We start from the raw sequence: 20,764 nt of genomic DNA, 5'->3' as shown, positions 1-20,764 counted from the left end.
AGCCTAATGAAAGGAGGTTAGGTTATTGGGATCCTGGACAATTTTGCATGTCTCTGTTTCCTGGCCACTGGGACATGAGCAGTTGTGCTCCAACATGTTCCTGCCATGATGTCCTGCCTTGCAATGGGGCCAACTGACTGTGGACTGAAACCATGAGCCAAAACAACCTTTCATCTTCAACTGTTGATGTCTTCAGGTATTTTGTCATAGCAATGGAGAGTTAACACAGATACCTCTGCTTCCTTCTAGTGTTGCTTCTCCAGTGACTCTTGTTCTTTGCCCTGCATTGTTGAACTTCTCTCTCCTTCCTAAGGGTACTCTGTCTATTATCTTGGGCTTGTCCTTTTCCCCATTCATTTCAGCATTGGGCATTTCCTCATCTTTTTTTTTTTTTTTTTTTTTTTTCAAGTCTCTCAAAGCCAGTCTGGCTATTCTTTCTTTGACCAGATGGTTTCAATGGTATCTCAAGTCTTCAGTCACCCAGCTTCCTTCTCTCTCTCTCTCTGAAGATGTTATTCCAGGAGAGTGTCCTCAGCTTTCCTGCTCCTTGCCCTGCCAATGTCTTGTCAGGTGTCATCACTTTCTCCTCCACTGGCCTGGGCAGTAATTTATTGCAACCCATTTGGGCAGCCAGCACATTCTCCCAATGCTTTAATGTCTGGTTAAAAGTATCTTAGTCTACTAGTGAGAGGAACATGTTGGGGAAAGCTTTCTGTTAGAAGTTCCCTCTGATTATTTGATGATTCCTCAAAAAGAGACCTGAGTTTTGAACTCGGTGCAGTGAATACACACGAGATGCATCTAGACAGCGTGGTGCCTTGTGTGGGTATCTGGATTTCTTTTGTGGAGAGTTAGCAACAGTGGAATGAGAGGAGCAGGATCTGACCCAGCTGGGTCAGGCTGGCCTAGGGCATGGAAGATCTCCAGATCTAAACCAGGGGACCCTTGGAAACCAGTCTTAGCAACCCATGTCCCGCAAAAAGTAGCTGAGTGACTGCTAGTGGTAGGTTGATTTAACGATCCCAATCTTTCATCCTTCCCTGGATCCTGGGGCTCTCCATGCTGACTATGGGCTTTACCTTGAAACTTGCGCTTTTGACCAGTGGATCAAGAGTAAAGTTGATGCAGTCAGAACCTTCAAAAAGCCACCATCTGTCTTAGAACCCTGCCGGAGGATGAGAGGCTACACGGAGCAAAACCATCAGAGGCCAGACAGCAGCGGGCTGACCATAAATAAATGGACAAGCCCAACACAGCTGAGCCCGGCAGAGATCTGAAAACCTGCCCTTCCCCCAGGTGGACTCAGAGACTCAAGAGAAATAAATGGTGGGTGATTTAGGCAACTATCTAGTGGAGTGGTTTGTTAAGCAGCAGTAGCTAACTGCCTGCTGCTCTGCCCCGAACTTCTTGGCTTCATGGTGGCCCCATGCTGAATGTTGAGTTCAGCTCTTCATCTTCTCCCACCCAACACTGTTTGAGAAGCCAGTTGTATTTCCAAGAGAAGTGTGCACTCCCAATTGAATGGCTTAAAATTAAAGTATATATGTACAGTTTATCAACAAGTACGTCAGCACAGACTTTTATATAAAGGGACAATGTTTTCTATTTGGGGGGGGCATGCAACATTCAGAAGCAAACCCCTCATATATGAATACTATGGTTTTTCTGCTCTGACATACAGTAGTTGGCGGCCTCTGGGGCAGAGGCAGTTCTTAGCTAATATTTTCTAAACGCGGAGCTAAGTTCTTTGGGCCTGAGAATGCTTTTAGAAATGCCTAGTATGAAATAAAGGCACCTTGATCCAAGAATAAGGCAATGTAATTCAGAAAGCCCATCCACCCTAACCAAGGGTGTACATGGGAGGGGGTCACTCAACAGGCTCACGGCCCACATGGCTTTGGTTCAAGTTCGGGAATCCTTGGGAAAAGCACTGCTCTGAGTAGAATCCAATTTCTTAAGATTTCAAATATAAAATTGCCTTCACTTATAGATGTTTTATAAACAATGTTTCTGTGCCTCTTTTCCTATGCTGTGGTCAGTGGCTACACTGTATGTGCCAGCATTATGTCCACTGCCTTAAAGCAGAGTTGAATTTGTTTACCAAGTGGTGTTATCTCTCTGAAAGCAAGTTACTCCGACAGTCTCCAGTGAAAGGACACATTAAAAATGTACTTGAGTTTATCTTGTGGTAAATAGCTGTTTTCCATTTTAAATGAGCTGGTAATTAGTACTGCTCTTCTGGTGATCTTTTTTAAGGAGTGGAATCAAGGTTGAGGAGCCCATAAGGAGTGCTGGAAGTATGGTGGCTGCGGGGAGCAGACCTCTTTTCAGCCCAGGGTACCGGGTAAGAATGAGACCACTCCAAGACAGACGGGGCATCCACTCACGTGAGTCTCATAATCTGCATCTTGAACAGGTTTTTCTGTGGTTGTGAAGATAAATGAGATAATGCAATATATAGTGTTTGCACAGCTCCAAGGTAGCAGATATTAAACAGTTACAGGGTATTTTAGCTGAACCACATAGTGGCAATAAGAAGATATCCAGTCTCAGAAGAGAATTAACGTATGGGCCAACATAGGGCTCTTTCTAATGTTGGACAAAACCCCTGTTATTCCATCTTGGCTCTAGGTGGAAGTGCTTCTAATCAAGATCTGGAAAGGCCCGGCGTCCAGGTGTACCTACAGACATTCAAATGAACCGTTTCCAAAACAACAGGTGATTAAAGTAAAGGATTTATTGTAATCTGCTTACAGTCCTTTGCAAAGACAGACATATGTTTTTGCATAAAGATATAAATTGCTTCATTTTAAACTAATTTAGTGTTTTTTTATAATTATATGAAGAAGTTTTGGTGAATTATGAATTGTACCAAACCAAGATTTTTAAGAGCAATATGGTACAAAAATAAGAGCAGACAGACAATTTGGACTGGGACAGGCATTCAACAGTGAATTTAGAATATGGCTTTGCTGTTTCATCAAGCAAAGTTACCCGGAGACACACAAAGAGCCAGTAACTTTGTTAATACAAAAAGCTGATGCAGACCGTCTTCATCCCAAACCTGGTTAAGCTCAAATTCTTGAAGTCTGAATTTGAAGCTGCTTTTGTAAGCCATTTCTTTTCCCGGGTCGCCCAGTCTGCATGCTATGTATTTATCACCTTCAGAGTGTGGCTTTCATATTGCTGTGCATGTAAGTTGGCTTTATTTAAAGATCTGCCTACAAATTAAATTCTTAAAATTGCAAATTATGTAAGAAAAACTCCTCCCTCTGAGTGCAGCTTTCACAGGTTTCCCCTTGCACAAGGCAGGTGTCTTTGGAAAGACACAAGGTAATGTTGCCTGCATGGTGAACCCTGGAGAAGTGTTGATCCGACGCTGCCTTCTCCTGGCCTTGGACTTGAGCTACAGCTTTTAGGTTTTGGAAAATAATGATTTCACTGAGTACCTGATGATGATCATTACCACTTTTAAAAGATTAATTTGGCCTCTATTCAAAGTATTTAGTGCAATCATATCATATCCCCAAAGATCTACGTTTTCGATCTGGGGCAAGAGAAAAGCCATAAATTGCATCAGTGCCAAACAGATTAATGAATTAAAAATTTTAGTGCCACTGTCTTGCTTATATGATCTGTAGTGTTTTTCTCCAAAACTGTTTGTTTATGTATAAAATTTATTTTTAAAACCTACCTTTAAAAAAAAATCTAAAATCCCTCTAATGATCTCCCGGTCTCCACGCCATTCTGAAATGACCCTTGCCAAGATAGCTCGTCCCAGTACATCCTGCCACGATCTACATGTTCCCATGACCAGTTGCAGGAGTGCAGAACCCTTTCCAAGATCAGAGGTGACTATCTGATCTTTGACAGACGTAGAGTGCATGGACTTTTTTTTTCTCCCTAAAGGAGAAAACTGGATTTTCTGAAATGGGAGGATTGTGCTCTCTGAGCCAAGTTTCCAGTCTCCCCCTCTGAGAGCTGATTCTGCTGCTTGTGGAAAAGGGGGAAAGAGGCAGCTTTTGCAAAGCTGAAGCACTCCCAGGACCTTCTGTCCCATGGGTGCTGTCAAATGACACCTGCAAGGAGCTGCAGACACCGCAGTGTGTTGTCCCCCGATGGAAGGAGGATGAAGCAGAAACCAGAAAAACGTGCTCGAGTCTCTCCAACACCACAAGCGGGAGACCAAGAACAGAACAAAAAGTACAGAAAAAGTAGAAAGGCTTAGAGACAACCCAAGAGGTTTAAGTGAGGTTATTTACAACAGAGACTGTAAAATGGTAAATTAGATATGAAGCTAAAAAGGCACAGCTTTCCCTTTCTTAAATACACTGTAAACGGTTCATTATGCATGCATAACATTTCACTTTACAAAAAAAAATTTTTACCTTGTTTAGACAAAGATAGTACTTAAATAGTCTCCAGCAAAATAGAATTCTTTCAAAAATACTTTCCCATTCATCCTATTCACCATTAAAGTTTTTTTTGTTTTTGTTTTTTTTTCTATGTGTCTCATTTACAAAAGTTCCTTACACCTTATTTTCAGGTCCTTCACAATTTATACATACAGTAATGTACAGCACAGCAAAAGACTGCAAAAAATTATCTGTAAAGCCAACACAATAGATACTAGAAATCGAAACCAAGGCATTTGTTTTAACATCTTATCCATCCTAGTTAAATAATAAATGGACGCTAAGAGTGTGTATCTGGTGATGGAGAAGAACGCGCCCAGAGCAGGCCTGTTCCACGCCATGTGTTTTGTTATTACACAACAGGAATCTGTATATGTTTTTTCTTTTTGTGTGTTTTTTTTAAATAACAAAAAGAATATTAATGCCCCATATTGACTATATGTTTTATGTGCAAACCAAGGGTAAGCTTTAAAAAGTTCGTTAGTCCTTGAACCCTTTTAAAACAAGCAAACGATACCAGAAACTACATGGCATAGTTAAAACTTCCATCTGTTAAAATATCAAAATCAGAGTTATTGACTAGATATGGCTTTTCATCCAGAGGAACAGGAACGTGTTTCTAAGCATCGGGGAGCGGAGAGGGAAGAGTCCTTTAGCCTGCTCAGGTCTGGCCAAACCCAGGTCCAATGGCTTTCCCGGCTCCAACCCCTGGACATGAGTTTAAGCTTGAGAAACTGCCGAACGAGTGGATCAACCATCACACGTTAAAAATATGATCTCGTGGGTCCTTCGCGGGTATGGAATAACACGGGGGAACTTAAGGCAAAGTTCTTCTGGTAAGACGTCTCCGTCACTTCCTGTGAAAGTAAAGGGGCTTGGCGTTGCCGGACTCCACCTTTGGCAGCTGGTCGCTGATGATCTCCACCAGCATGGCGGGGAACTCCACTTTCAAGGCCTGGGACTCGCGGAAGGTGTAGAAGCAGAATTCCAGCAGGTCGCTCACCAGCTGCAACAGACAAGAAGCGTGAGGGAGCGCCTCATCCCACCTCCCGTGGGGACCTCCCCCATGAACAGAGAGCAGCCAGCTGGGAAACCAGGCCACAGCTCAGCCAAGTCGTGTGATGGGGTGCTCCTGTCACCTGTGGCCTAATGTGCCTTTCGTGTGGAATGAGCGGTACGTGTTGGTGCACTGACTATCAGAGGCAGTGGCGCCTGGGTGAGTCTCCGGATGCTTAGGGCCCAGAAATGGCAAGAGGGTGAGAAGCAGGACAATGCTTCATTGGGATGGTGGCCCACAGAGGAGTGTTGATCTGACACTGCCTTCTCCTGGCCTTGAGGGCAGAGGCTCCTTAGCCACTCTCTAAGTTCAGGCTGATTTCCAGAGGTTGAAATGATCCCATTGGGGCTTGTCCCTCTACCCCATTTTCTCTGCTCTGATTCAAGAACTGGTTAAACCTTCCCTGGACCCAAGCCACTCCCAAGTCTGTAACTTAAGATTAGTGAACCCCCAGAGGCTCGTGTGTTAAGGCTTGCTCCCCCCATGGTGGTGCTATTGGGAAGTAGTTGGGGGTCTGCTTTTGAAGGAGAAAGTGGGACCAGACCCACCCTATCCCTAAAGCCCAGGGACCAGCTGATTGATCATGGACTGAAACCTCCAAAACAACCCTTTTTCTTTACAATTATCTTCATGTATTTCCAACAGTAACGGGAAGCTAACCCCCATTTTTGGTCCACAGCAGATGATATTAACATCGCCTGTCATAAAATGACTCCAGTCGTGAAGCTGCATCTATATTTCCCCTCAACTTTTAACTACCAAGGTTGAATAAGACAGTAAAGACCTTAAATACAAGTCAAGAAAAATCTCATCCAGGGGGAAAAAAAAATGGTCCATCTTTTTGTGGCTGTGTTCTTCCTGCAAAGTGGTTTCCCTTAGATTCAGTAAGTGTCCTGCCCCCATCGAATGCTGGAGGCAAATACACTCGGAAACGGCACAGCCACTGTCCTCTGGACACACCACATTCACGCCTCAGTTTCCTTGTCTGTAAGGTGGGGATACTGACAGTACTGATGGCTCTGAACCTCCCCTAGCGTGGAACTAAATGGAAACACTTAGTCAAGCTGCTAAGAAGAGCACTGCTGGAGCAAAACCTCTCCACCCTTAATCATCAAATGACATTTCTCTGGGACACAGTTTGCAAAGCCTGCTCTGGGTCTTCTTCACAGGACTTGGTCCTCGGGTCTCCCTCCAGTAGAATGGGGAAGTGTTTCTTACATTTTGTATGTGGAAGGCCAGTGGCTATCAAAGCTACACGTCCCTGGGTATGGCTCTCCCACTGTCAGATATCCTGCTATGGGGTGTGATACCCCCTCAGTCAGCTGCAGAATCCTGCAAACTTACTGCAGCATTTAGGATCAAGTTCAACGAGTCCCTCCATGGCTGTAAAGGACTTTTTCCCCCCATTGGCAAGGTGGCTGGTTTGTGTGCCACCACAACAAAGCAAGACAAGTAACCGGAAATCAGCACTGTAACCCTGGTTTGGGAAAGCATCTCGTAGCCAGGAGCCATCATATGAATTTGGATTGGTCTGGGGTGAGAGAGCCCCACAGACCTTCCACTGCGCTGGCTCAGAGGGCACTGCTTTGAGAACCTGGCCCAGCAGCATGACTGTGACCCCAGCCTGCCAGGTGCCCTGCACTGCAGGGGGCAGTGTTGTGACACAGAGGCTGCTGCCCTCAAGAACCAGAAGACTGGATGCCTGGCCCAGTATGCCCAGGCACCTATGGGCCCAGGCCAGAGCCGGGACTAAAGGTAGGTGCTCCTGTGGGTCCTGCTGTCCTTCCCACTGTGCTCAGGTGCCGGTTACTGACTGAGCAAGGAGTCATCCCAGGGTTCCTGCTGTTGCCCTGCTGAAAAGGGAGAACTGGGGTGCCCTCGAGCTATTCCTCGACTCTAGCTATCACCCTGCCCTTCCACAGTTGGGAAGAGGATGGCTTTGCCCAGCCCTGGCCAAGGTTCTGCTCCAGGGGAAGAGGTTGTGGCTGTGGTGTCCTGGCTGGGCGCCGTCACAGAGGCCGGGTGTTACTCTACACTGCTGTCAGGTCTGGGTGAGAGTGAAACAGTGTCCTGTGGATTCCCACCACTGCTGCTCCCTGGGCCTCACCCCTGACTAGTGAAGACAAGTCTCCAGGACCCTGCACACAGCAGCAACAGTACCTGAGGAGACCCCCATCACTGCCATTGTATAGGTAGCCGCATAGCACCCGACACCCACTGCTGACTATACCACACCTGCTTGAAGTGCTAGCGTCCCCATTGTTGTGTCACCCACAGAGACAGTGGGTATCCAAAGGTGCCAGGAATGTACTGTGTCATTAATCACAACCAAAAAAACCGAGTGTCTACATTATGGTGCACAGCCGGAATTAAAGCCAACATTCCACAACAAACTGACACCCAAGGACATGGTTTCAGGAGGATGCCAAAGTGACAGAGCTATCTAGTCCACTGGATGTGCAAACAACACAAGAAATATGAAGGGGGAAAAAAAAAAGGAGTAATGACACTTTCAAAAGAACATAACACCCCTAACAACAGATTCCAAAGAAATACAGATGAAATACCTGACAGTGGATTTAAAAGAGTGATTATTAAAAAGCTCAGTGAAATCCAAGAGAATAAAATAAATTAGCAGGATATGAATAAGAAATTCAGTAAAGATATTGAAAAGGAACCAAACACAATATCCATTCATGTTCAAAACACTAGAAAAACTAGGGATAGTAGGAACATACCTCAATATTGTAAAAGCTGCATGTGTCAAACCTAAGGCCGCCAACATCATGTAAAACAAACAAAATAGGGATGCCCTCTTTGACTATTTATTCAACATAGTCCTTGAAACTCTAGCCAGAGCAATCAGACGAAAGAAAGGAATACAAAGAGGAAAAGAAGAACTCAAACTACCCCTATTTGCTGATGACATGATTCTATATTTAGAAGACCCCCCCCCAAAAAAAAAGAAAATACCAGAAAACTTCTACAACTCAAACAAATTCAGCAAAGTAGCAGGATGTACAATTAATACCCATAAATCAATTGTGTTCCTATACCCCAACGATGAATCAGCTATGAGAGAAATTAGGAATAACTATCCCATTCATAATTGCCTCATAAAAATAATACCTGAAAATCAATCTAACAAAAGAGGTGAAAGACCTCTACAATTAAAACTATAGAACACTAAAGAAAGAAATTGAAAAAGACCTTAGAATATGGAAAGATCTCCCGTGTTCTTGGGATAGCCAGAATACAGTCAAAATGACCATACTGCCAAAAGCACATATAGATTTAATGCAATTCCTATTAAAATTTTAATGACATTCATCATAGAAATAGAAAAAGCAATCATGAAATTTATTTGGAAAAATAAGAGGCCCAGAAGAGCCAAAGCAAATACTTAGTGGGGCAGGAGGCATCACAATACCAGGCCTTCAATTTTACTATGGAGCCATAGTAACAAAAAGAGCATGATAATTAGCACCAAAACAGACATGAAGACATAGAGACAAGTACAGTTCTCTCATACTTGGCAAAGGTGCCGGAAGCACACATTGGAGAAAAGATAGTCTCTTCAAAAAACGGTGCTGGGAAAACTGGAAATCCATAGGTAGCAGAATGAAACTAAACACCTTTCTCTCACCCTGCACCAAACAACATGAATTGGATCAAAGACCTAGGCATTACACCAGAGCCCTGCACATACTAGAAGAAGATGTAGGCCCAATACGCCATCATGTTGGCTTAGGAACCGACTTCCTCAATAAGACTCCTAAAGCGCAAGAAGAAAAATCAAGAACAAATGGGATGATAGCTGGGATCAGTGGCGCATGCCTGTAATCCCAGTAGCTCAGGAGGCTGAGGCAGGAAGATAGCTGGTTCAAAGCCAGCCTCAGCAATACTGAGGTGCTAAGCAACTCAGTGAGACCCTGTCTCTAAATAAAATACAAAACGGGGATGTGGTTCAGTGATCAGGTGCTCCTGAACTCAATCCCTGGTACCCCTCCACCCCCCAAACTAGGATGGTATCAAACTAAACACAGCAAAGAAACAATTCTTTAGGGAAAAAGAATGGGGGGAAAAATCTTTGCCACCTACACCTCATTGAGCTTTCATCTCCAGGATATATAAAGAACTCAAAAATCATACAACCCCAACCAATAAATGGGCAAAGGAACTGACCAAACACTTCACAGAAATGTTCAACATTTCTAGCAATTAGAGAAATGCAAATTAAAATTACACTGAGATTTCATCTCACTTCAGTCACAATGGCAACAATCAAGAATACAAGTAACAATGTTAACTGAGGATGTGGGGAAAAGGAGTACACTCAGGCATTGCTGGTGGGACTGCAAATTGGTACAACCTTAATGGAAAGCAGTATGGAGATTCCTCAGAAAACTTGGAATGGAACCACCATTTAACCCAGTTATTCCACTACTCCGTCTATACCAGAAGGGCTTAAAATCAGCATTCTACAGCGATGCAGCACATCAATGTTTATAGCAGCTCAATTCATAACAGCTAAAACTACGGAACCAACCTAGGTGCCCTTCAACAGATGAATGGATAAAGATAACGTGGTATATACACAAGGGACTATTCTCAGCCATAACAAAATAGTGACTTTATGACATCTTCCAGTAAATGGATGGATCTGGAGACTATCAAGTGAAATAAGTCAATCCCCCAAAACCAAAGGTGAAATGTTCTCTGATATGCAGATGCTAACACAAACAAGGCGGGAGGGGGAAGAGCAGAAGTTCTGTGGATTAGACAAAGGGGATTAAAGGGCAGGGAGGGGATAGGAAAGTTAAATCAGATTCACTCCATTATGTACATATGTAAACATGCCACAGTGAATCTCTACGTCATGTACAACCACAAGACTGGGATCCTAATTTAGAATAAGATACCCTCCATGTGTGCTACTGTCATGTATAATTAAAATGAAAACATACAGCAAACAACAAAAATAAAGGAATCAATCGAAATCTTGTGAAATAAAAAATATAGTTGAAAGCATCAACAACAGACTATTAAGTGAAAAGGAAGAATATCCCATTCAGGGAAAAAAATTTCAAGACTCCTGGGATACCATCAAACAAATATGTGCATTGTCCAAATGTGCCTAATGTCTGAGCATACAATTTTATGAAACATTAGTAGACCCCAGTATAATATTAGTGGGAGATTTCAGCATGGCATTCTTATACAGACCCCTACCCCCCACCAACAAAAACCAACAGAATCAGAGTTAAACTATATTGTAGATTAAATGAATTTAAATAAGTATTTACAGAATATCCTAATAGCTACAGAATCATATTCTTTTCATCAGTGCATGGAATTTTCTGTAGAATGCACCAGAGAGTAGTCCACAAAACTAGTCTTAACAAATTTTAAAAAATCGAAATCACATCTTATATTTTTTATGGAAAAACTGTAGACTAACAAATTGGAAAACCTAGAAAAAAAATGAATTCACTTCTAGACAAATATGACTTATCAAAATTGAACCATGAAGACATAAAAATAGAACAATATCAAGGAGATTGAATTAGTAGTACAACAAAGAAGAGCTCAGGACCACATGGCTTCACTGCTGAATCTGACCAAACTTTTAAAGAACTAATGCCAGTTATTTTCAACCTATTCCATGGAATTGAAACTTACAAACTCCTTCTCTGCGGTCAGCATTACCCTGAAACCGAAACTAGACAAGGATACAATCAAAATTGTACACCCAAACCCTGATGAGCACAGATGCAAAACTTCTCAACCCAATGCTAGCAAATCAAATGGAACAGTACACAAGAAAGACCATTCACCACAGTCTATTTGGTTTCATCCCAGGGATGCAAGGATGGTTCAACATATGACAATCAACAAATATAACACATCATATCAGTAGAATATGATCTCAACAGATGCAGAAAACGCACTTGATAAAATTTAGCACTGCTTCATGATAAAAACCCTCCAACAATCTAGGTCCCTCAGCACAATAAAGACTATGTGACAAACTCACAGCCAACAACAACATACTGAATGGGGAAAGGCTGGCAGAATTTCCTCTAAGATCAGGGACAAGAAAAGCATGTCCACTCTTACCACTCATTATAGTGTAGAGGGAAAGAGGAAGTCAAATTGTTACTGCTTGCAGATGGTGTGGTTCCTTATATAGAAAATCCTAAAACCCTCCCAAAGACTATTAGAACTGATAAATAGGATACAAAATCAACATACAAAAATGAGTAGCTTTTCTATACATCGACAACAATTTTGCTAAGAAATTATGAAAACATTCCCATTCATAGTAGTTACAAAAAAACACACAAAACACCTAGGGGTACATTTAACCAAAGAAGTGGAAGAGCTGTGTAATGAAAATTACAAAACATTGAAAGAATCTGAAGAAGACATATACAAAAATGGAATAACCATCCATGTTCATGGGCTGGACAAATTATTGTTAAAAGGCTCGTATTACCCAAAGCAATCTCCAGATTCAATGCCAACCCCATTAAATCACCAGCGGCATTCTGAACAAAACTAGAAAAAAAAATCCTGAAATTCATATATAAGCACAAAATAGTCCAAATGACCAGTGCACTCTTAAGCAAAGAGAACTGAGCTGGAGGCCTCATGATAATCTGATTTCAAGACATACTAAAGAGTGATAGAACCCCAAACACCATGCTATAGGCATGAAAACAGATGCACAGAGATCCCAGAAATAAATCCCACGTATAACTAAATCAACAAAGGCATCAAAAATACACTTTGGAGAAAGGACAGTCTCTTCAATGCACAGTCCTTGGAAAACTATCTACATGTAGAAGACTGAAACTTGTCCCCTCTCACCCTGCACAAGTCAATGGGTCATGAATATAAGACCTAAAACGCCTAATATACTAGAAGAAAACGGAGGCACTTCACAACACTGGACTAGGCAATGATTTTCTGGATAGGACTGCCAAGAGCACAGGAAACAAGAAGCCACTTTGTGCTCAGCAGAGAAAATAGAGTGAAGAGACAAACTACCGAATGGTAAAAAAAAAAAAAAAAATATTTTCCAACTATTCACTTGGGGGTTAATATCTAGAATACGTAAGGAATTTTTAAAAAATGTAATCACAGAAAAACAAGTAATCCTGTTTAAAAATGGGTAAATGATCTGAATAGATATTACTGAAAAGGAAAAATGGCCAAAAAATATATGAAAAAATGCTCAGTCATTAGCCACCAGGGAAATACAAATAAAAACTATAGAAAAAGCCATCTAACATCAGTTAGAATGGCTATTATAACCCCCCCCCCCAAAAAAAATAATATGCTAACAAGGATGTTAAGGAGAAAAGGGAACTCATACATTGTTGCTGGGAATGTGAATTACTGTAGACATTCTAAAAAAACAGAATGCAGGGGCCTCAAAACTAGAAATAGATTTGCCTTATGATCCTTCTATCCCACCACTAGGAATGTGTCCAAATGGATGGAAATGAGAATGTCAGAGACATCTATACTCACACATTTATTGCAGCACTGTTCACAATAGCCAAGATGTGGAATCAACCTAGGTGTCCACTGACAGATGAATGGATAAAGAAAATGATGTACATATCCACAATGAAATATTATCCAGCCATTAAAAGAATGAATTTCTGTCATTTGCAGCAATATGGATGGAACTAGAAGACATGTTAGGTGAAATAAGTCAGGCACAGACAAATACTGCATTTACCACTTAGATTCGGAGGCTAAAAATTTGATCTCAAAGTAGTAGAGAACAGAACAGTGGGTACCAGTGTCTGCGGAAGATATGGGATGAAGGGATGGATAGAGGACAGTTCATGGGTACAGGGGTGAAGTTGTGCTAATGTTCTATAGTATAGGATAACAACGATGGAGAACAGTTAATTGAATATTTCCAAATAGCTAGTGAAAGGCTTTTGAATGTTCCCAAGACAACTCGGATATATGTCTGAGATGATAAATATGCCAATTACTTTGATCTGATTGTTACATACTGTATATGTGTATTGAAACATCATCTGTGCTCCATAAATATGTAATATTACAATGTGTCTATTAAAAATAAAAATTTTATTTAAAAATTTAATGCAAAGTTGTCACCACTATTGCTAGGGAACATCAACCACCACAAGAATGACTCTGTCTATTGGCCTAGACTTTCACATTTCTTAAATTGGGCCTTGTTGATATCCATGAATCAAGACCTCCTGTCCTCAGGTCATAGGGACTTTGGGGAGGGCCAAGGTCTTAATCCACAACTCTTCCTCATCCATCGTCACTCCTGAGGACCTGCTCTGTGCCTGGCGCCGGGGAACCTTGGGGAGTGCAGCACAGGCCTGGTCTCAGGGCACCTCATTAGTTATAGAGTGGAAATAATCCACACAGAAAGCCAGATGTTGCCAGTGCTGAGAAGAGAGGTCACTCGGTGCAGGAGTGGTGGGAAGGCCTGTCCACTGACCCGGTGGCATCCAAGCAAGAAGGCTGGCTGGACCAGGGCCATGCGAGGGCTCATATTTGCACACAGGTGACAGCAATTGCTGATTCACCATGTGATGGGAGTCAGGGTAAGTCAGTTCTTGAACTTGAGGCAGGATGAGGCAGGGGCAGAACTAATGGGGACAGATCCTCAGCCTTTCCAGTGCCTCTGTCTCTACCTGTAACACCAGCCTAAGTGTGTCCTTAGTGCTGCACATCGCGTGGAGAAAACAGACCTGCACGGAGAGGTAAGGGCTGAGCTGTTTTCCGGACAGGTTGCCTGGGGACAGGTGTCCCAGACACTGCTCACCCACATGCATATTAACCCTGGCTGTCCTCTCCCTTGTTCCACAGACGCAGGAGGCAGCTCATTCCCAGTCATGAGCTGATACTCAGGGCCTCTGTTGATGCCTTGGTCAGCTGCAGAATGACAGGGCCATGTTGGGGAATGTGGGCCCTGCATCAAAGCCAGCATGGGGGTTCTCCCTGGCAGCCATGGGCTGAGCATTTGACTCTGCAAGCACAGAATGTGAGTGTGGGTGTGGGTGTGAGTGGTGTCACCACCACTCGCTCAGGAACAAGCTAACTCTAATATCTGGGGCACCCAGGTGTCCACAGGCTGGTTGTTCAGTGGACCGCAGCAGCCTGGCTCACCCTGCCCTAGGTCAAGGCTGAAAACCTCGGAAAGAAGGACTTACCTCTGAGTCAAGACTGAGCTTGGTGGGGTCAGAGGTTATCTGTGCGAATGGAAGCCAAGTGTCCCCAGCCACTGGGTGAGGAGAACATGAGTCAATCTAGTCCAGGCTGTAGGTTCGGCCACCAAGTGCTCACCGAGCCCCAGAGCCTCCCAGGGCCCTACTCCAATCCTGGCCTGCCACAGCCAGTGAGTCAGGGGTCCTCAAGGGCAAGACCCAGATACCTGCCCATGGCAGATGGTCAGGGTGAGGTGGCACTGCCATTCCCACTGGAAAAAGCCAGACGCGTGAAGTGAGGAGCTGTAGTGGTCAGACTTCAAGAAGGTGGGGTCGAGGTATGAGAGATCACATATCAAAGGAGAGGGTCAGCACAGACACTGACCAGTCAGAGTGGACACTGGCTCGGAAGCTCTGTGCTCTGTTCCAGTAGAGAAGCTATCGGTCACCTTAAATGTTTGCGTGGTGTCTCCTGAGTGCCAGCCTTGCACAAGCACACATGCACTCACTAGGAACACAGCAATGTGTCCTTGCCACAACCTCTGGGGGTGGGACCCAAGGATGCAGGCCAGCACAAGGCACATGTCCTCACCAGAAGGCATCCCTTCTCCCCTCGGTGCAGGATTGGCTACGGCCCAGGACAATCAGCAGGGATGGGGCAGCCTGAAGTCACAGCCTGGATGTGATGCTGGGCAGCCCAGGAGCTGGTTTGTCACTACAGGAGCACAGTGTCTAGTTGGACCCCAGCCACCATCCCCACTGTGAAGCTGAAACTGCCAGAGTCCAGTTCACCAGGACAGTTCAGGCTTAGGGAAAGCTGACCCTCCCAAAGGCACCATTAAAAGTAAATCACCCAGGCCAGGTGTGATGGCGCACACCTGTAACCCCAGCAGCTCGGGAGCCTGAGGCAGGAGGATTGTGAGTTAAAAGCCAGCCTCAGCAACAACGAGGCGCTAAGCAACTCAGTGAGACCCTGGCTCTAAATAAAATACAAAATAGGGCTGGGCATGCAGCTCAGTGGTTGAGTGCTCTGAGTTCAATCCCCAGTATCCCCCCACCCAAGGAAACCACTCAGGATGGTCAGTGGTCATTCTCCAGATTATCTAGCAAGTTCCTTGGGCACTTGGTACGGAATTATTTTTTAATATCACTCTTCAAATGATGGGAGCCATAGCTGCGTCTGCATGTTTCCCATGTGATGCCCAGCATCACATCCAGGCTGTGACTTCAGGGCCCGTTCCTGTCGCTGGTCCTTTCCTGCTAGTCACTTCTTCTCCCCCAGCCCTTCCTCCCCTAGGAACTCCCGGATGACACCTTTTGTCTTTCTGGTTTCTTTGACAATTAGCAACAGAGCCTGGGGACACTGCCTTCTCCTGCTGTCCACTTTTCTTATGGTTTTGTTTTTCATATCTATGGGGCAGCTGCTTAAGTGGCCTGCAAGCCTCTGGGAGGCGGGGGCTACTGCTCTGTTCTTCATCAAGGAGAAGTGCATGGGTCAGCTACTGCTGTGTGGGCCTGGCCAGGGCTAATGGGATTCCACATTGTTAGGGTTCTTGCTCCTGGGTTTCTCTGACTTACTCCAAAGCCCTAGGGCTGGGGAATAAATTATTTTAACAGGTACTTTTTTAGGGCAGCATGTTGCTAGTTTTAGTCAATGTAAAAAAAAAAAAAAAAACCCAAAATATTATTTTTCTTTCTTGAAGTACTAGGGACAGAACCGAGAGCTGCTTCACTACTGAGTTACATCCCTTCACTACTGAGTTATATGTTTGATGTTGGGATAGGATTTTGCTAAGTTGCTGAGGGTCTTGGTAAATTTTAGAGGCTGGCCTCAAACTTGTAAACCTCTTGCCTAAGCCTCTTGAGTCACTGGGATTAGAGAGAGGCCTGCCTCAGTTGGCTTAAAACCTGAGTCATTTAAATAAGCATCTTCATTTGGGTGGCACTAAATAAATAATGCAAAGCTCCTACCTGAAGCTAACCTCTGTCCATCTTTCTCTGGGATTCTGATTTCCTGAACTTGTTTATGCCGGGTTTTAGGACAGCTTTGCATGCATGCCATGCCAAGGGGCTAGGAGTCCCCGAGGCTGCTCAGTGTTACCAGAGGCACAAAGAAGGGTAGACAGTGGATCACAGTGAGGAGGTAAAAGCTCTACCCCATTTTTCCTCAGCACAAATGCCTTCATTGCAGAACAAGTGGCCCGGCGGGTCTGCGGCCTCAGTATTGACCCCTGCCCGCGTTGCCTAAGTACCAGGCTAGATGGAGCGGCAAGAACCCCAATTATAATCAACAACAAGTGCCCCGCATCGTTAGAAATCAACAACTTGTGCTCCTTGTTCGGTACAAAACACATCTGTTGGGATCACAGGAGTTTAGCAGAGGCCCAGCATGACTCTTGCAGGTCAACGGGCCGCAGCTGTCAGGGTGCAGAGGAGTCCAGCAAAGCCACTGGAGGGCAGTGGTACTTGGCCTGCTCCACAGCGAGGCCCCTCTCTGCCTTTCCCTTACTCTGTCCACTGAGCCGTCGCCTGTGGCAGGCCAGGAGCCACTCTTCCCTCCTTGCTCCCACCACAAGTGAAGCTTCCCAGAAGGCCCTGTGGGAGGGTCTCCGTCCTGCCACCCACGGAGCCTGTGCTGCTCTTCGGTCACACAATGGCTTCAGTGGTGACGGAGCCCAGTGGTAACAACCTCTCTGAACTAGGCACCAGGGGATTTCAAGAGCGTCCTCATTTCTGCTGACTCCAGAATGGTCAATAATTCAGACTGAACTTTGCCTGAAATGAGCAAGAGGGGTGGGGGAACCTTTGAGGTTTTAAAGCAACTACAACAACAAAGGGGCCCAGGACTTCCATAGCCCTTTCTCCAAGTAAAATATAAAAATGGCCAGTGAGAAAAGACCTTTAACATCACTAGGCATTAGAGAAATGCAAATGCTCACCCAAAGCACAATTAGCACTTTGCACCTGGTAGGATGGATACTATTAAATAAAAAGAAAAAAGGAAAATAACTTTTTGTAGGGATGTAGAGAAACTAGAGCTCTGTGCATTTTGGGAATTTGGGTGCAGTTCTATGGAAGACAGTGTGAGAATGTCTCAAAAAATTAGAATTATCATATAAGTCAGCATTCCACCACCAGGTCTATGTCCAAAAGAATTGAAAGATTTGAAAAGATGTTTCATACAGATGTTTGTGTGCCTGCACCCACAGCAGTGTTAAGCACACTAGCCCAAACTTGCAAATAACCAAATGGCAATTGAAAGTGAATGAAAAAAAAAAAGAAATATTATTCAGCCTTAAAAAGAAATGAAATCTGATACATTTTACAATATGGATGAGCCTCAAAAACACTAAGTGAAATGAATCAGATATAAAAGGACAAATATTGTATGATTCCATTTCTAAGAGACATGCACAGAAATCAATTAATAAAGACAGAAAATAGAAGAGCATTTGCCAGGACAGAGTAAAGGGGGAGTGGAGAGTTTATGGGGTACAGACTTTCCAAGTGATCGGTAGGTGTGATGATTGTGCAATAGTGTGAATGTACATAACGCTGCTGAATTGTATACTTAGAAGTGATTAAGATGGGGCTGGGGCCGTGGCTCAGTGCTTGCCTAGCATATGTGAGGCACTGGGTTCAATTCTCAGCACCACATGTATATTAAATAAAGTTACCTGACAACTAAAAAAATATTTTAAAAATGATTAAGATAGTAAATTGCATGCTATACATGTTGTACCATACTAAAAATCTACTTAAAAAAAAAAAAGAAAAACATGGGGCTGGGGCTGGGGCTGGGGCTAGGACTCAGTGGTAGAGCGCTGGCCTAGCATGTGCAAGGCACTAGGTTCGATCTTAAGCACCACATAAAAATAAAAAAATAAAGATATTGTGTTCAACCACCCCAAAAAAACCAAAACAACAACAAAAACACGCCAGCCTCCTCCCAGTGCAGTGAGCAGGGAAGACTCCTGCATAGGTACAGTAGGCAGGTGTGTGTGTGGCCGGGTGGCACTGATCTTCTCTGGTAGTTACATCTCAGCAGAATGGGACATAGCAACAATTGCTCCTCCCTTGCCAGCTTTATGGCATTTGATTTGTTTCTACACTCAATTAACCTGTAACAAAGTTTTATACCTCCAGTTTCTTGTGGATTTCCTTTCAGAAACCCATGCCCCGTGGTGCCACTAGGCCGAGGGTTCCTGATAGGTTCCTCTTATAGGCTGAGACTAGGAGAGTCCTGTTTTGACTGAGAGGCACCAAAAGCCATTGGTCAAAGTCTGTCGGTGAGCATGCTCAGTGTGCTAACTGCTAAGCATGAGAGGCATCTGGGACCTGGGGGGAGAACTCTGGGGGCTCTGATGTTTCATTCACAGCAAAGCTGCCCCTGGAAAGAGAGTTGCTTGTTGATTCCGTATTTGGAGAGAGTGCTTTCCTTTGCCAAGGGCCAGCACACAGTGGACAGAGGGCATCTGTATTCAAGTCTGTCCCTGTGGCAACAGACACGCCAGGGTCAGCCATCTGATGACATGAGTTCTACTCACTCATTCCAGGTAAGAGGACCCTGGTGAGGGTGGCCAAAGCCAGAGCCCCAGGCCAGGATGCAGGCACCTCTAACCCAGGGTCCAGGCTGGAACAGGCCAGGAAGTCTGGTCAGACCAGTGCCTGCCCAGGAATGAGCTGGCTGCTGGGATGGGAAGTGGGTGCTGCCCAGTGGCTCATGAAAAACCAAGGGACATTTCACATACTCCACCCTGGTCCCTATCCATTAGCACCTGCCTATTATCTAAGTTATGTTTTAATTTGTTCTTCATCACCACTTGTGTAATAAATACAACAGCAATCACTGACCTCTGGTCAGTGAGGAACATTCATATCCTCAAAAATATGTTGTTTGAACACTGTGCTAAGCAAGATGGGCTCATTTGCCTTCTATTTTTTTTGTGTGTGTGCTTAAATTTATTTAATTTCCACCCTGTTTAGGTTTCCTTGCTTTATAAGCCTCGTTCTAGAACGCAGCTCCGCCTTCTCGTGAATAAGGTCTATTGTACATGTGAGAAACACAAAGAAAAATGACACAATGGAAAAGAAGAAAGTAGAGCTTAAAGATAAAGGGGTAATTAGAACATTGCCGAACAAAGGAGACCTAATGAAAGGGTAGTGTTTGAGATGCATTGGCATGTTACTGTATATAGAAGTATGAACTTTTCCTAATTTTGTTTTCAATATTTCCTAGATCTTTCCTGCAAATGTACACTACACCAACAAACTAAAAGTCTAAACCAACTCATGTTTATATGCTACAATTTTTAATATCAGGTTAAGTCTGGGATTAAGTAGTCAAATCCTCATTTCATATTGGAAAAAAAAAAAAAAAGGAGCAGGGAACATGAAGCAATAAGGAGCAGTCTCCATGGGCCAGGGTCATCCCTAAGTAGGAACTCCTGAGACCAAGGTGGCCTATTTTATTCCCTTGACTCCGTGATACCAATCAGAGGTTGGTTACCTATGACAGGCAGGCCAAATCTGGCCTAATGTTTTTGCATTTTTGTACTTGTAAAAGTTTTGGGGGGAAAAAGAACAATACTCTGTGACATGTTGAAGTTTGGCCACACTTCATTTACATTACTCCTTTTATGTTCCATTGGGATAGCCAGATAGCAGTAAGAAAAAGCATGTGGCCCAGAAAACCTAAAATATTCAGTATCTGGCCCATTACAGAGAAAGTCTGCTGACCCCTAGACTGGAAGTCACCTTGGAGATTTCGTATCATGCTCAGGGCAGGCAGTGTAATTTGTGAGCCTGGTACGAAATGAAAACATGGGCCCCCCCTTGTTCAATGTGTATTGAGAATTTCAAGATGGCAACAGCCAAACAGTGGGACCTTTCTGTGTTGGGGCACCCCCTGGGGCAGCACAGGGCCCCACAACGCTAGCCCCGAGGATGCCCACTTTATGGAGAGAGCCAGAGTGACAGCTGACCTTCTGGGGAAACAGAGCTAGTCAGGTGCAGGGCTGGCCCTGCCACTCACAGGTGGCCTCCCCCTCAGTGCTGCCCCCTCCTAACCCCTGCCTTCT

General features: G+C 44.1%; 1 protein-coding gene across 3 annotated transcripts in view; it reads right to left on the bottom strand.

The window, feature by feature from the left end:
* Positions 1 to 2,722: 2,722 nt before the first annotated feature.
* Nr3c2 (nuclear receptor subfamily 3 group C member 2) overlaps positions 2,723 to 20,764 on the bottom strand; it is a 325,266-nt gene continuing 307,224 nt past the window's right edge. For all 3 annotated transcript variants that reach the window (XM_076864297.2, XM_076864296.2, XM_076864298.2), the window contains exon 9: positions 2,723 to 5,421. In XM_076864297.2, coding sequence (XP_076720412.2) covers positions 5,266 to 5,421 — 156 coding nt within the window. In that variant the 3' untranslated portion in view covers positions 2,723 to 5,265. The remainder of the gene's footprint in view (positions 5,422 to 20,764) is intronic.

The sequence above is a fragment of the Callospermophilus lateralis genome, chromosome 8 (genome assembly GCF_048772815.1).
Source record: "Callospermophilus lateralis isolate mCalLat2 chromosome 8, mCalLat2.hap1, whole genome shotgun sequence".
NCBI classification, from domain to species: Eukaryota; Metazoa; Chordata; class Mammalia; order Rodentia; family Sciuridae; genus Callospermophilus; species Callospermophilus lateralis.
This window is presented reverse-complemented; position numbering and strand designations above follow the sequence as displayed.